The sequence below is a fragment of the Bos indicus genome, chromosome 23, assembly GCF_029378745.1.
Source record: "Bos indicus isolate NIAB-ARS_2022 breed Sahiwal x Tharparkar chromosome 23, NIAB-ARS_B.indTharparkar_mat_pri_1.0, whole genome shotgun sequence".
Taxonomy (NCBI): domain Eukaryota; kingdom Metazoa; phylum Chordata; class Mammalia; order Artiodactyla; family Bovidae; genus Bos; species Bos indicus.
In genome coordinates this window covers 11618196-11634878 of record NC_091782.1, presented here as the reverse complement: position 1 = coordinate 11634878, position 16683 = coordinate 11618196, and the positions used below count along the sequence as shown (strand labels likewise).

The 16683-nt window shown below is 47.8% G+C and overlaps 1 protein-coding gene across 3 annotated transcripts in view; it reads right to left on the bottom strand.

Annotated features, from left to right (window-relative positions):
* BRPF3 (bromodomain and PHD finger containing 3) overlaps positions 1-13840 on the bottom strand; it is a 35719-nt gene extending 21879 nt beyond the window's left edge. Inside the window, exons 1-6 of one of the 3 annotated variants that reach the window (XM_070777415.1) lie at positions 13725-13840; positions 9012-10488; positions 5516-5672; positions 3036-3167; positions 1172-1300; positions 567-879 (exon numbers count right to left, since the gene is read on the bottom strand). In XM_070777415.1, coding sequence (XP_070633516.1) covers positions 567-879; positions 1172-1300; positions 3036-3167; positions 5516-5672; positions 9012-10462 — 2182 coding nt within the window. In that variant the 5' untranslated portion in view covers positions 10463-10488; positions 13725-13840. Of the gene's footprint in view, positions 1-566; positions 880-1171; positions 1301-3035; positions 3168-5515; positions 5673-9011; positions 10489-13701 lie in introns of all 3 variants that reach the window. The other 2 variants (XM_019985963.2, XM_019985962.2) reach the window with 2 other exon arrangements.
* Positions 13841-16683: the final 2843 nt, after the last annotated feature.

Genomic DNA, 16683 nt, shown 5'->3' with positions numbered 1-16683 from the left:
CAATGCTGCCAGGAGGGCAGCCACAGGGATAAGGTCAGAATCTGGGCAACGTGCAGGAAGCAGTTCAGTCACGGTTACAGGCCTGTGGAGCAGGAACAAGACAGCCTGGCCATCCCCCAACCTGAGTGACTGTTTGGCTGCTGCCATCAAGAAGCAGAGAACAAGGGCAGGCAGACTGGGGATTTCAGAGGCAATTCCATTTTTCTGATCCTCCACCTGCACTCTTCTGAAAAAGCCAGACACCACACTGTACTCCTGCTGCCCAGGCTCCAATGCCACACAGTGGGAGTCCAGGAGAGGAAGACCCCTTGTGAAGTTTTAGTTTTTAAACAGATAGCTAGTACCTGATTCCCGTCCTACCATTCAAGAAGGGCTTGGTGAATAAAACTTTAACTCCTGGAACGATTCTAGCCACAAGCACATGGACCTCAGCCTGTGCCTACCTCCAGTTTTGCTCCTATAGTCTACCCGGTAGTCCCCAGGACCATCCTGATCTCCAGCTCTCCAGGCTTTTATACCTGTGCCTCTTCTGGTCCCTCTCCTCCCAACCTGTCCCGGCTTCTCACCGTCTTCCCAGGAGAAGCGGTAAAAGTCCTCCGATTTGGGTGACTCGGGCAGATGGGTGCCCGTCTCAGGGTCATAGCCGATGTTCTCTGCCTGCCGCCGGGCGTGCCGCAGGATGGCCCCTCCCAGGTCCCGCAGGCGGACAGCTGCTCGGTGGAAAATTGTGTCTTTAGCATTATACTTCATGCAGTTGGTAACTATAAGGTTAAAGTCCTCCTCAAACTCCTCCAAGGTGTGGTACAGGTGGGACTCCAGCTTCCGCCTCATAGTAGAAAAATCCATTGGCTTGGATATGAATTCCAGGTAATCTGGAACCTAAACATATAAAACCTGTACAATTACAACAACCATTTACTAGCCAAACAGGCGCACCCTTCACCGGCACTCTTGCCTCCCCGTTTTCTGGCTTGGCCATGCCAGACTCATTCATAGCCACCAGGCCCTGGACCACCCTGCTCTGCTGAGCCATCACCATGAGCCAGTCTACTAGCCTTGCCAGACTCCCCCGGGTTTTGAACACCCTGTGCCCCAACCCTTTCCTGGCCTACTCAGACCCTATTTCCATTTCAGGCAGGGCTCATTGCCCAGAAAGTAGTGGGGAACTTGCCTCACTCAGGTTGACAGGCTCAGCGAAGATGTGTGCGGGATCCTTCTCCTGCAGCAAGTCCAGTGTTGTCCTCAGCAGAACGTTGAATGGCATCAGCTCCAGCTCCATGGCAGCTTGCTGGATCTTGATCTGTGGGAAAGGTGGAGAGAAATCAGGACATTCCCCTCTAAAGAGGCACGGAACTTTATCTTGATAACTTGATTTTCATCAGTCATGTACAACAAAGTTTCACAGGACAGTAAGCTAATCAGTACTTGAGTTATCACTGTACGTAGCTTAGAAACAATGATACCAACAGCTACCATTTTGTGAACCTTTTTTATGTATGCAGCTCCATACCAAAACTTATAGTACTAATAGTTAATACTTTTATAGTCCAAATAACATTCAAGATAGGTACAAATGAGGTATTTTACAAAGAGGAAACTGAGGCATGGAAGGACTGACTAGCCTGAGGTCACACAGCTAATAAGGGACAGAGCTGGGATTCACAGTGCGTGCTTTTGACTACTATGCACACTGCTTTTCTACTTATATTACCTCAGTTAATCATCACAACAACCTTGAAGAAGAAACTGTTATTATCTATATTTTACAAATATGGAATCTAAGGTTTGAAAGGAATACAATGAGGAGTTACTAACCCAAGGTCACCTGGCTAGAAAGAACAGGAATAGGATTTAAACCGAGGTCTGACTTAGCCCAAGGGGCATATGATATAAAACGTGCCTTGGGCCACAATTCCCACCAAATTGGCCCTTGGGACATTCAGGTTGGCCTAGCGTGACCAGGGCCTCGAAGCTCACCCCCTCAGGCAGCAAGAAGCCAGACCCATTTGCAGCAGTGTGCTGTACAAATGTTATTTTCCATGTGTGCCCTAATGTGAAAAGGTTGGGAAATCACAGACTAGACTATGAGACGTTCCTGCCTCTTGACTACATTCAAACAGGCCTGCCTGCATCCCCTGCCTACTTCCTTTCCCCTTACATTTCTCTGGACCACAAATGGGAAGAGATGCTCAACTGGGGGACTAGGCCTGGGATGGCAGAGACAGTTTGACTATAAGGACAAGGTTCTTATGTATAGCCAAAGCTGCCCAGTCTCAGAGGTGGAAATTCAGGCTATTCAGCCCACAAGAGAACGGTTTGTACTGGGGATGAACAGTGAAGCGGAGTTTGGAGAAAGAGAGAAAAAACATCTTTAATTTGGGCCTCCAAAGCATGGAAGTAACAGCTGCTATTCCTGGACCAGAAAAAACACTTTTGGCTCGTCATCCATTCAATTAATAGTTTTTGCTCACTGTCATAGGCAGGGTGCTGCAACAGACACTTTAGGGAAGCAAAGAGTATCAATAATGATGCTAGCAGCTGATACTTCTATAGCCCTACTGTATGCCAGGCACTGTTCTAAGCTCTTTACATACACTAAGTCATCTAATCCTCACAACCTTATGAGGTATGTTCTATTAATATCCTCCTTTTATAGTCAAGGAAACTTGAGGTATTAAAAAAAAAAAAAAAGACTGTAAGTGTTTAAGGGTCAGATGAGAACCCTCAAGCTCTCAGTCAAAAGTGATACCCATCGGAATGGCCTGAGAAGTTCTCCAAAATATTCAAGGCCAGGCTCCTCCTGAGATTTCGTAAGTGAGAAACTCCAGGGATGGGCTCAGACATATAACATTAAGCTTATGCTCGAGGCCACCAGAAGCTAAAAGCTCCCCAAGTTTGAAGCCATCAGTAGCACCACACCCAATGCCTAGTAGGCAAGACTTGGAGCCCATAGTGCTGGGCAGGAAGGCAACAAAGCTGACACTGATGGGGGCAGAAAAAGATCTTGAACAAGAGCTCTGGGGGTTCCTTCTCACCTGCTCCCGCTTGAGCTTTTCTCTTTTCCGAATCAGTTCGATTAGCAGCCGTGCCCGCTCCAAATCGTGCCGGAGCTTCTGCCAGTATTTCAGCTCTTCCTTTACGGCACTTGTCTTCTCATCCTGCTCCCGCTGCAGGAGGGGAGGGAAAAGAATGAGGAGCTGTGGGCTTCCCTCCTGCCCAAAGTCCTCTCCCTGCTCAGCCTCACAGGCACTCTGCAGCTAAGAGCCCCATGCCCTTCCTGGACCCTCTTCCGTCACATGCCTTCCTCCTGTGCTTCCCCAGTCCTATGACAATGTCTCTTCACTACAGCACAACCACCACTGCTAGGGAGAGAGATGGGACTACCCCATCCTACCCCCAGGGACACCAGAGAGCAGCTGTGAATCTTCAGGACTGGAAAGTATTTCAGAAGGAAACTAATACACACCTCAGGGTGGAAAGAATTTCACCCTAGAGCTTCAACTTGGCTGGAAAATAAAGCAAAGTTTTTACCATAAGCTTGTACCTACTTATTTCAACATACTTTAAAATACCACCACTACCACCATCATCAAACATGTGATTCTTGCCTAGAAAAACTACAATGTAGTTGATGCCCAGGGCTTGATACACAAGGGCACAGTAGCATAAAGACAACAAGAACTGATCTGATAAACTGAATATAAAATGCTGAGAAGATATAAAAGGAGAAGATCTCAGTGGGTGGGGCTCAGGTCAGGGATTCCTGGGGTGAGCAAGCTTACTAGGATTTCACATGTAGTGATGGACGTGGATGAACAAAGCGGTAAGAAAGGCCTCTTTTGGAACTGAAGGGACCACAGAGCAGAAGTATGAAGGCACAATCAGTGATTCTTTGCTTGTTAAGAAAAATGGCCGGCCAGAGCAGAGGAACTGGAGAACAACACAAGACAAGGAAGACCCAGGATCCAACTGGCAAGAAGTTTCAAATGCCAGGCAAAAAAGCTTAGCTGTAGCCTGCCTGAAGGGGGCAGTCGGGAGGGGTGAATATATTTTGGAAAAAAAGAAATGACAGGATGGAAAATAGTTAAGTGAATAAGGCACTACCAGTGGTGAAGCAAAGAAAGAATTAGAGGCTGGAGACCGCCTAGAAAGCTACTGCTGAAATTAAGGGGGCATGGGTGAGCAGAGTAGTTGTAGAATGGAGATGAAGGGCCACACACTGATTAACCCCCTGAAACGACTGAGGGATGATTAACTGTAGCTCCTAACCCAGGGAAGAGCCAAAAGTAACTCCAAGGTGGACAAAGGTGGACAAATCTGAGGTCAGGAGGAAGGAGCTTCCATATCAAAAAAGAAATACATTTATGGAGACGAAGGAAGATACTGAATCAAGTTTCCAATATCTGACGTACAGGAAACAACATATACATGGACACCTATAGTTCCTCTGCTCCAGAGAGACTGAGGGCAAAAAAAGAGAAAGGGGACAAGACAAGAAACCTGGAGCTACAGCCACACAGTTATTGACAACTAGAACAGCAGACAAGCTCTCCAAGCCAACGGGCAGACCGCAGGGCCCCTGGGAATATTACCACTAAGGAGTAAGAATTAGGATCAGCAGAGGGTGCATTCAGTGGGGTAGAGGAGGTGGGAAATGGTGTCACAAAGAAGCTTTAAGACAAAGTGACTGTGGTGTCAAATATCATCCAACAGTCTATAAGGTGAGAGAATATGAGGGAAGACTTGCTGGGCTGGAAGACACCATGTTATTATTCTAGAAGAAGCTACAGGAGAGCAAGCAGACCATCTCAAGGAGAGAGCAAATATGCACTTCTCTTTCAGGACTTTAGTTACAAAAGGCAAAAGTGAAATCAGACAGAACAGAGGGCAGTAGAGTCATGGGAAGGTTTGCTTTGTCTCTGGAGTAAAGGTGTAGGAATATTTAAAGGCAGAAGTAATGGAACAAGTGAAGAGAGAGAGAGAACTAAATACACTTTAAAAAAATCTCTCAGGGTGCCTCCACCATGTGGGAAAACACTGAACACGCAGCAACACCAGCTGCTAATGTCTACAAGGCCACCCAACTGGGCAGGCTGTGTGCTACAACTCAGTTAATTTGTGTATTTCTTATGGAACATTTTTTGGCAGATGGCAGTATAGTGTCTTAAGCAAAGTATGCCCTTTCCTAACTCATATATCATGGTCACCTACCTCACACTCAGCCCACTTCTTCCTTTCTGCAGTATCTAAAGGGGTGTTTCCCCATGTACAAGGAAAGTTGGGCCTGCTCTCCACTCTCCCCTAAGCTTGCTCCAAGCCAAGCCTCTCATCTAGGAGGAGTTGCTGTCTGGTCTAAAGAGCGCTACAATGCTGGAGGTCACTCCTGGGGTGGACCGCCTAGAGGGGTGAAGGCTATAGGCAAAGGCTCCAGAGGGCTCAGGGAACACTGCCCCACCATTTCTTCTTCATCACTCTCCACCTCCCTCCACTGCCCTCAAATCACTACTTCACCTACCTGCTCAGCATTCCTCTGAGACTGTAAGTGGGAGTGCAGGCGCCGGATGAGGGGGACACCATTCCGTGCCTGCCGCTTCAACAGCCAGTAGTTGTGAAGCCGTTGCATGAACTGGGTTTTCCTCTGAAAGGAGAGACCACTACAGATCTTGTTCAACCTTGAGTAGAGGCACAGGGAAGTGAAAGACAGGATCAGTGGGCAGCCTGGATTACAGCCTCCTATCAAGACCCCGTGCGTGGTTCATTTCTGAACTTGGTAGAGGAAGACAGAATAAAATGGCCAAATGCCTCACCTCAGAGAAAGGCTTGAAAAGGACGGCAAAATTAAGCAGCTCAGATTCAGCGTAAGGTATTTCACTTGATTGTCCACCTCCTGCCTTGCAGGTTCCAAAAGAACCCTCCCCCAGGAACCCAGACCCTTTAGTTCTGGACTTCTAAGACATAGGTCTGTGCCCCAATACCCTCACTCTTTTCTTGATAAAGGCAGCAAAAGGGAACAGGAACTTGTATAAGCTGTGGGCAATGCAGTCACTATTTCCTGCCCTTTCCTGCCCCTCTGTGGCTAAGGGTCCCATCAGACCAGGGAGTAGTCCACAGCCAAGCTGGAAGGAAAATTAGTAGGAATATAGCAGGCTACTGCCCTCTGAACCCAAATGCAACCCTTTGGAGTTGTCTGACCTCTGGTTTTTCATTAAAAAACTCAGCAGCCTAAAAATGCCTAATTTTGAACCAAATTGAAAAAAAAAAAAATCTAAAGACATAAGAGGATGGAGAATCTGAAAATTTAGCTGGCTCCACAAAGAAAAATAAATAGTATACAATATCACTTATATGTGGAATCTAAAAACTATGAGAATATGAGAGAATCCCCTGGCGGTCTAGTGGTTAGGACTCAGTGCTTTCACCGCAAGGGCCCAGGTTCAATCCCTGGTCAGGGAACTAAGATACTGCAAGCAGTGTGGCATGGCCAAAAAATATAAATAAATACAAAATATAACAAACTAGTGAACATAAAAGAAGCAGACTCTGAGAGAACAAACTAGTGGTTCCCAGTGTATGGGGAGGTGGGCAATACAGGGCCAGGGGAGTGGGAGGTACAAAATATCAGGTATAAGATAGCTCAAGGATATACTACTGTACAACACAGGGAATATAGTCAGTATTTTGTAATAATTGTAAGTAAAAATTAATCTTTAAATTGTATGAAAATAAAATTTTAAAATTTAGCTGGCTAATTACCCCAAAAGAGAAGTCTGGAAGTCAGGATTTAAGCCAATAACACATGAAGGGGTGGGGGGAAGCAGTAGGAAAGGCATTAATGAGAGCTCATAATCCCTATAAAAATGCTCGAACTGCAAGGTAGGTCACATTATTCTCATGTTTCAAATGATGGAAAGGCAGAAGGAGAATAGCCTCTGTTCTTGGCTGAATACATTGTTGAAGCCACTAACGCAGCTAATAAGATGGTGAAGTTGGGCAGGATTTGAATCCACGATCTCTCTGCTATACCATATTGTGTTCCCAAATTGATTAAGCAAGGACTCAGTGCTCCTCTGGCTTTTCCTCTGCTTCTCTTCCTCTCACTTGCACACTTCCACTGAAAGGAAGGTAACTGTGCCTAAACAAGAAGGTGGAACCTAAAAAGTATGTTCATTTGGGCTGGACACTGCTCACCTAGGCCTTGCGCCTTTCCATGGTCAGACATCCCTACCCCAAAGCCAAGCTGACAAAATCAAGGCCTAGGCCTTTCCCCAAAGAACAGATTCCCCCACCAACACCCATGCCAAGCACACCTGCCCAGATGCAGGCAGCCCCCTCCCTCTACAACCTCTTGGCCATGGAGGGTCCCAATAGCATTTGTGCAGGCGGGGAAAAGAATAATAATAAAATAGCAGTAGCAGCAGCAGCCACCATTTATTGAGCGCTTACTATTTGCCAGGCACTGTGCTGAGTGCTTTACTTATACTATCTTACTGATTTCTCCCAATAACTCTTTAAGGTAGGCTCATTTAAAAATAAATACACTAAGCCTGAAAGAAGTTAAGCAACTTGCCAAAGATCACACTGGTAGTGACAGAAGCTCAAGATTCAAATGCAGGTCTCTCTGGTTCTTAGTCAGCATGCAGTGCTGGACCCTGAAAGAAACCACCTACAAGAGCAGACCTGACAACCCAAAAGTCTAGCCCCAGGGCATAACCACCAGGGGACTAAGCATGGACCCACTCACCTAACAGAAGCGGGGAGCCTAGAACAGCTCTGTGACTAGAAGGCCCATTTCCTATGGACTAAATCTAACTCCAGTCATGGTTCACAAGAGCCTCTCCCTCTGGATCTTCTGTCTTCTTGTCTTCTTTCCAGATGGACAAGTCTGGCTGCCTGCTTCCCGCAAACAACTCACTCTCCTCTGCCCACCAGTACTCCTTTCTCCCTGTCCCTTACACAAAGAGAGACAGACAGACAACAGGAACAGAACCTAAAGGCATCATGAGCCCCAACTTGTGGTCCAGGGTCTGTCACTTTCCCTTGGTTCCTTCCAGCCCTTAGAACAGGACTTGGCATATAGTAAGTGCTCAATAAACATCTCGTTGAATGAATAAAGGAGTGAACAACTTTACCTCCCGTGGCCGCAGTTTCTTCATCTGGGGGTGTGGGAGAAGGTGCAAGGACTACGTTAGATGAATAATTTCCAAGACTCCTTCCTGCTCTAACACTATAGTCTTTTTAATGAACATCAACAATGAGATGAGCCTCCAATGGAAAATCTTTCCTGTCTCTTGCTTCTCTGCCAAGCTCCCATCCCTCCAACAGGTCCAGATACCTCTCTGATGATTTAAAACAGGCTTGGTGGGAGCCAAAGTTTCTTAGTTATACTGCAGAACTGATCTTTCCTCTAAATCTAAAAGTTTCTTAGGAGGAAACACAACATATCTTCCCCACACAACCCTCTTATGCAAAGTCCCCATCATTCCCAGGATGGAGCTTTCTGGACAGCAGATACCCATACTGACCCTTTGAAACAGAGGTTCTCAATTGGAAGTAGTTCAATCCCCATAAGGTTACTAGAAACATATGTGGGGGACATCTGAGACTGTCACAAACATGAGGCAATTAGGGAGGGGATGCGAATGGCACTCACACAGACCAGGGATGCTAAACATCAAGAAACATATGGGATGGTCCTAATAATGAATTACCTCCTATCGAAAATGCCACTGGTGCCCTGTTGAAATATTACCTTAGACATCCCGTCGCCTGGGTTTCTAAGCAACTTAAGTGTATGTCTCACCTTGAACCAAAGGAAATACATTGCTTTGAAGGGCACAATCAAAACCACAAACCAGACTGGGTGAGCCCAAGGTCCAAAGGAGAAGTCTAAATTTGAGAGCACAGAAGAGAACAGGAATTCACCAACATTAGGGAAGGAGGTCTGGCTCAGGGCCAACACCAGCCCAAGAAGAAACCATGTGTCCCCAGGGAGACTTCCTGGGCAGGCTCACCTGTAAGAGGGTATCCGTGGGACAGTGACCATGGGGACAGTGGAGGTCATGTCTCGACCCACTTCCTCTGGCTCCTTCTTGATCCTTTGCTTCAAAGTCATCTTGTTCTTCTTGGACATTCCCTTGAGGGGGCCACCTACCCCACCCTGCCCTTCACCTTCCTCCTCCTCCTCTACCTCTTCCTTTTCTTCCTCCTCCTCACAGGCCTCCTTCAGCCCTTCCTCATCCCCTGCCTCACTCAGGCTTCCAGGAGAGTCGCCCTTCCTCCTGGCAGTGGCAGCACCAGGCGGTGAGTGGGCCTCACAGTAGGCAGTCTTGCGCACTGTGAAGATGGTGCCATTGAGGCTGGTCTCACGCATAGGCTCAATCTTCATGAAGAGCCCAGCCCTCTGTGCACACGTCACGTGGAAGGCCGTGTAGCAGTTCACCTTATGGCACTGGATGGCTGCACCTAGCCCCTTCTGCTTGCAGATATAGCAGGTTAGTTTCCAGCGGGCAGGTGGGATGTTGTCGATGCCCTCAATGGGCTCCAGAAACACGGTGTTAGCAAAGCAGACTTCAGGGATCCAGATGGCACACACCACATGGGCCCAGTGCCCATCACTGGTCTGTTTGAAGGCGCCACCCTTGTTGGGGCAGAGGACGCAATCCACAGGCCGGGAGGGAGACTGTAGGCAGCAGCGGCATAGCCACTGGCCCTCAGGGATGTAGGGGACGCCATAGCACTCCTGGTGTACAGCCAGGTTGCAGATGTCACAGAAGAGAATGACGTTGCTGTTGTGGCACTCATCATCCAGGCACACACAGCAGAAAGCATCTTCATCAATGAGTGACTGCTGGGCCCCACTACTGCGACTTTCCAGGTACGATTCCTTCTCAAGCCGGTCCACCAGCAGCTCAAAGGTGTCTGCCGACACCAAACTGTACCCATCTACTCGCCGCTTCTCGTTTACCAAGTCCAGCCAGGCGAGGTCCTCCTCATCCATGTCATACTCGACTTCTGCATCCAGATCTTCAGGTGACTTTTCAATGTAGCGGTAGTAAGCAGCAGGCAGCGGGGGTGCTTCTGGCTGACTGCCTGAGTCCACCATGCGGAAGCTGGGTTGCGGGAGGTGGAAGGAAGAGCCAGATGCATGCTTGGAGCAGGACTCCTTCTTTTTGCCCTTGGATGAGGGTTTTTTGGACTTGCCAGGGAACTGAGGCTGCTCACTGTTTTCCTTGTTACTATTGCATTCGGTGATATCCTGGGCAGTCAACTCATCCTCTGTGATGATCTTGAGTGGATCATAGATGCTAATACGATGCAGGCGTCCATCGATGTCCACTTCCACAATCCGCTGGGCCTGGGCATACGTCAGGGTCTCCCGAGTGGGTGAGCACTTCAGACTATAGGGGGATGGGGAGCGCCGGCCCTCGGCATTAGGCCGCGACTTCCGGCGAGGCTTCCTCATGGCACCTGGGAACCAATGAGACAGACCTAAGGAGAGAAGGCCAGGAGACTGAGCTGGATGGTTAGGCACGCATGCACTCATTCACCTTTCCTTCTGATCAGGTGGCCACTGAGCAAACTGGCTATTTCCTCAACCTGAACACTCTACCCTTCAGGTATCATTTATAATGGCTTGCTCCTTCACCTCTTTCAAGTCTTTCCATAACAGTGCTTCTCAGTGAGTCCCTCTCTGACCATTCTACCCAAAACTACAAATCCCTTTCCCCCATCAGTCATCTTTCATCTTGCTTTGTTTTTCACTGTTACTTACACTCACCAATTTTTGCTGTGCTATGTAATTTACCTATTTATCATGTATATTTTCTTCCTTCCACTAGAATGTGGGCTTTCCAGGTGGAACTAGTGGTAAAGAACCTGCCTGTCAATGCAGGAGATGTAAGATAGAAGAGATGCAGGTTCGATCCTTGGGCTGGGATCCCCTGGAGAAGGACATGGCAACCCACTCCAGTATTCTTGCCTGGAGAATCCTGTGGACTGAGGAGCCTGGCAGGGTACAGTCCATAGGTTCGCAAAGAGCCAGACACAACTGAAGTGACTTAGCACAGCACAGCACTAGAATGTAAGGTCCACGAGGAGAAGGATTTTTGCTTGTCTTGTTCCCTGTTGTATCTCCAACAAGTGTTAGCTGAATGAAACGAGAAACCAAACACACATGATCCCTACCCTTGAGGAGCTCTGTCTGATTGAAGGGACAGAAAAGCACAGATCACTACAGTGAAACATGGGGAGAGAGCTAACGTTCTAATAATGTACATAAGGCTGTGGGACAGCTAACTACGAAAAAAGGGGGTGGTGGTTAAGGCTTAGGAAAGGAGTAAACAAGAACAGCATCCACTTATAAGCCCTACACATAAACAGTGTAGAGCCATGAACAGTGTGGCCCCATGGGGGATCAAAAATCATAGGTCTAGAGCCCTTTCCCAATAGATCTTACCATGATCAGAAACCCTATCCCCTGATAACACTCAGGGGTGAAGGGGATGAAGGTACCTGAAATGTCTACTACATGTGGCCTAAGCACTTCAAACTACAATGTGCAGGGTATTCTCTGCAAAAGGCAGCATTCATGATCCATTGGCTAGTGCATCTCTAAGCAGAAACCCTGGAAGCTCTGGGAGTGGCCTCAAGTGGCCTATATGGGACTCTCACTGGACCCAAGGCCAAGATAATGAAGGTAATATCTGATGTAAACTTTCAGTGTATCTGTTACCTCAAAGTCCCTTTCTCCCAAAATACATCGTCTACCCCTGTGCGACAAGGAGAAAGCTCTAAATTGTTCTCACATCGTTTTCTGGGATGGAGAGAATTATGACAAGCTCACAAGGAGCTGTGGTTGCAATTACTGAGGCCATCAGTGCTAGAAAAGACCTTTGAGGATATGATGCCCTGAGGTGTAAGCAGAGACTTGGAAGGCTATGAACAAGGAGATAATATTAAGGAGACAAAACAGAATCTGTCACTTTGGTTGCAAGATCTACCATCTTTATAAAGTGTAGATGGTGATGATAATGTAACACACTTTTCTACAAAGCCCTTTTGCTTTTAATACTGTTCACAACTATTTTGGAAGGTAGAACAGATATCCTCATCCCCATTTTATAGATGAAGAAACAGAAGCTCAGAAAGGTATTATTCCACACAATGCTAGTAAACGATAAAGCTACAATTTAAACCCAGATCTTTTGATCTGCTCAACTCATCTCACCAGGACGTAAATACACCACAGAGATGTCATGGTCTGGTACAAAAAGAGGCTCTGAGGCAGTCCACATTGTAATCTTGGCCCAGTGTGACCCCCAAGAAAGTCACTGAATCGTTCTGTGCCCCTCTACTTCATCAGTAAAATGAAATTAATCTCTCAAGGGTTGCTACTTGTTAATAAAGTACTGTTACCATTCTTGCTCAAAATGCCTTTCAATCCCAAAGTGTGACTGAAACAAAAACAAACAAAAAACTTTACTGAGGCACAGTGCCAGGCAAGCACAAACCATATTTGGAACCAAAGGAGAGAGAATCATCACAGCAATTCTGTGCAGGTTCCAGAGACCCTTGGCCACTCCATGCCTTACAAACGCCAACTCCCTGGGGGGCAGCCCAGGCTAACGGACCTGCTTTATTACCCTCCCTCCTTCGAGGGCGTGGAGACCCCTGCAGAGTAAAAATCTACCTCAGTACAAACTCGAAATGGCCCAGAGAGCAGATGAAGCCCCTCCTTTGTCAAAGCCACGGTATATTCCCCCTCCCTACCCGCTATCCGCTACCTCCTGGGCAGCTCGTAGCTCGGGTCTCTCTCAGCCAGGCGGCAATATCTACAGAGACTTCTGCTGTTGTACCCAAGACGCTGGGGGGCAAATTCCAGAGAGGGAAGGGCTGCTGCTGAGGAAAAGGAGTCTCGCCCGCAAGGAGCTTACAGTCTAGTTTTTTGGCGGGAGTTTCTCATCCCACACAGCCCTTTCCACATATACAGCTTCAAATACCTCCCAACACTCTCAGAGGTCTACCTGGCACCCCCTGAGCCCCGCCTCGCCCACTCCACACAGGTCCTCCAAGAACGAGCTTCTGCAACTAGACTGTTGCCCCTGCACCCCACACGAAATACTCATGAGACAAGGGAGAACCCCAGCTAAGGCTCCCTGCCCCTTTAAAGGGGCACCTCTTCCAGAAGAATCTTGATCCTTCAGAGGAGAAAGGAGGGAAATAACATCTCCTCACCAGAGGGGAGGGGGCGAGCGCGCCACAGACAGACTGACGCGGAGTCCGACCCTCAGACAGAGAAAGCTAGCGCCTGCGAACGAGCGGGGCAGAGGCGAGAGCCCATTGGCCGCCTCACCTACCCGTCAAGAGGAACTGGGGGGCCAAGGGACGTTCAGGGGGTGGAAATCTCCTCTGGTCTGACCAATTAGAGAGTGTGGAGGGGGCGGGGCTCGGTGGCTTGGCTTCCAGGACCGGGGGGAAAACAAGATGGCGGCTGCGGGAGGGGGTCCTCGCTTTTCAGCTCCCCCCCTCACTCGCCTTCTCCTTCCCCGCCGCCACCCTGGCTCCAGGAGAGAGCTTTCGCGCCGCCTTCGTCCCTGTCGGGAAGCCCCTCGCTTCCCTCCCCGACCCCGCTCAGTCCCTGGTCTCCGTAGGCCCTGCTGCCCTCGCCCCCGCTCCGTCCGGCCCCGCTGCCGCCCCCATTACCTCAGCCGCCGGCCCGGCCCTACCGTTCGGGACCCCTGGGCGCGGGCGGGCCAGCCGTCTAGCAGGTTGGCGCGGCCCGGGGAGCGGAGCGCGGCCTCCTCCCGCGCTGGCCTCCGCGGCCACCGCCGTGCCCCCTCCCGGCCCGCGCTGGGGCCCCGGCCCAGCCACCGCCGCCGCCGCTCCCGGGGGAGGAGGGGGAATGGAGCCGCCGCCGCCGCCGCTGCCGCCACGGAGCCCGGCCGAGGGGAGGGAGGGATCAGCCCCCAGGCAGGATCCGCCCCTCCGGCCTCCCCCCCTCCCCCCGCCACCTCCACCCCTTCCCTCGCTCCCTCTATGGCTCCGCGGGCTCTCCCGCTGAACGGGATCGAGAGCGCGAAAGAGAGGGAAAACAGGGGAGGAGAAAAAAAAAATCCCCCCGCCCATACCCGGCGCGGCGGCGGCGGCGGCGGCTGAGGCGGTGCGGAGCGAAGCGCGGAGCCGCTGCCGCCACAGGGCACGGTCCCCTGCTCGGCCTCACGGTGGCGATGCGGACGCGGCAGGGGCGCCGAGCAAAGGCAGGATCTGCGCTCGCCGCAGCTCCGGTTCACCCCGGTCCGGCTCGCCTCCTTCGAGGCGAGCCCGACCAGAGAGCTGGAGGATGTTCGGATCCAACTGGGAAAGACACAAGTCCCTAACTCCTCTTAGAGGGGTTGGTCATCCCCTTCCCCCAGCCCTGCGGGGGAGGAGGCTAAGGTTTGGAGCGACAGCCCCTCTCCCGGAGCTAGAGGGTCTCTAAGCCAAGAGCAGTCATTGAAGACAAAATCGGTCTTCAGTTTTTTTGTGGTGCAGGTGCCTGCACTACTTCTAGAAAGTCGTCCCCACCCCCCACCCCCGTGTTCCAGTTCAGAGGACAAAGGTCTATCGATGTCCGTACCTTCTCCCAGTGAGGACAACCGGGGAAGACCTGCCTGCCTCTCGTGTACAGGTGAGCGTCTTATTCCCCACAAGACATCCTTTATAAGAATCAGACCTGACTTTTCGCTGTGCCCCGTCCTCTCCCTTCTGGGTTTTAAAAAGCGTAAAGTTTGACAGTCTTACTTAAGGACGTCTGGTAACTCATTTGTCACCATAGACACGGGAAACACTCTTCTTATACCTGATTTGTATAGGAGTCGGTTAATTTAATGCAAAGGCCGTTTTCTAATAGATGTTCGGCAAGTGGCAGCTTCAGACTCTCAGGTTTCAGTAATCAGCCCGGCTTTTGGTTTCGTATATAAATTTAAGAAAAGGGCGCGTTTGCCACCCCTCTTTTGCCTATAAATTGGAAAGCTTACCGCATATGACTGAAGTCTTAAGCACCAATATTTAACTATGTTTATAAAGGGTGTATGGATAGACTGCCTTTAAATGTGAAGATGAATGACATGTTTTGAAAGCGATACCTCTGCCCGCGCTCGTGGTGTAGCTTGGTAAGACTCACAGTTTCTTGCTTGGTTCTGATGATCAACAACACAGATTGTAGAGTCAGAGGATGAAGAATAAAGGCTTTAGGACCCAAATCTTCCAAATGTTTGAACTGAACAAACTGCTACTTTTGAAGTATAGATGTTTATCATTCTAAGGAATTTAAACATTGTGTTTTGAATTTGAAAGTTTGATTAAAAGTAAAGAAGCTCATTTGTATAACAAAGATAGTACCTTCTGGCAAAGTAATAGCAAAAATACTTTAACCTTTTTTTTCTTTTCAAGAAAAAGGGAGTGGCTTGTGAAGCTAACTAAGCAAGGGCAGGGCATTGTTTTGAAAGCTGTGACGGTAAAATAGTAAGAATTAACGTCAAGTGTTTTAAGGCTAGGGGGAATAATCATTTGGAGGGGAAATGTGGAAAAAAGATGATTGATTGTAGAAAGGAAAGCCCCAGAGACAAGAGAATATTACAATTACTTTTAGTTAAAGAATAAAGAAGGCTAATAGAAGCAAGAACACTGAATTTCATTCCTTGTTCTTTTAAAATATGAAATATGACCATTTCTACATATAACTAGTAACTTTTATTTCTTGATAGATGTTCTCATTTTATTTAGTACAATTCTCATTGGTGTGATTGGGAGCTAACTTTTTCCACTAAAGTTAATGAAAAATACTTTGAGGAAAATGTATTTAAATGATTTTAAATGCTGTTGAAAATGCACTGTTAAGTTGTTACATATAATTTCCAGGTTTTTCTATTCAAAGATTTCATAGAAGACCTTATTCAGCCTAAATGTTTCTTTTCTATTTTCAACTTCCACTTTCTTAATGGTAACATTACAGTTGTCCTCACTTATATTTTTGACATTTGGAATTGGTTTCTGTTAGTATAACTGCATATGTAACTAGTTCACTGTGATGTAATTTTAAATGTAATGTGGGACAATTATGTCATTAAAAACAAATTTGGAACATGTATCAAAAATTCCAGAGGCACTAAATTTAATTCACTTTAATCTTTAGCTATTATGAAGTGTTTAAATTCACCAGCCCTTGGCCTTTCCATTAAACCATACAGCAACTAAGTTCAACAGACAGAGGCACAGACCTTTGATTCCCAATAGCAGTTTTTAAAATCCTCCATTTTTTAAGTAGAGACTAACTTAATTTTGAGTAGGAGATTGTTTTACCTCTTAGACCCAAAAAGGGAACCATGAATACAAAAAGTTTCCCTTTAATTTTTTCTTCCAGCATCTCAGGATATCTTTGTCAACAATTTACTATTATCATTAGTTTACTGAGGCAAGAAACCTCTGAAGGGTCAGATACAATACCTACTGGATTAATGAAATGTATATGAATAAAAGAGAATAGACTTTGATTGTTAAATTATTTTTAATAGAATATTCTTTCTTTAGACCTTGGCCAAAAAGTTCTAAAACATAAGTAGGAAGAATATGAGAGGTTGGAATCATTGTCATAGTTTTATGCTGTGATGAAAATGCTTTCTAAGAATATATTCTTAGAAAAAGGAA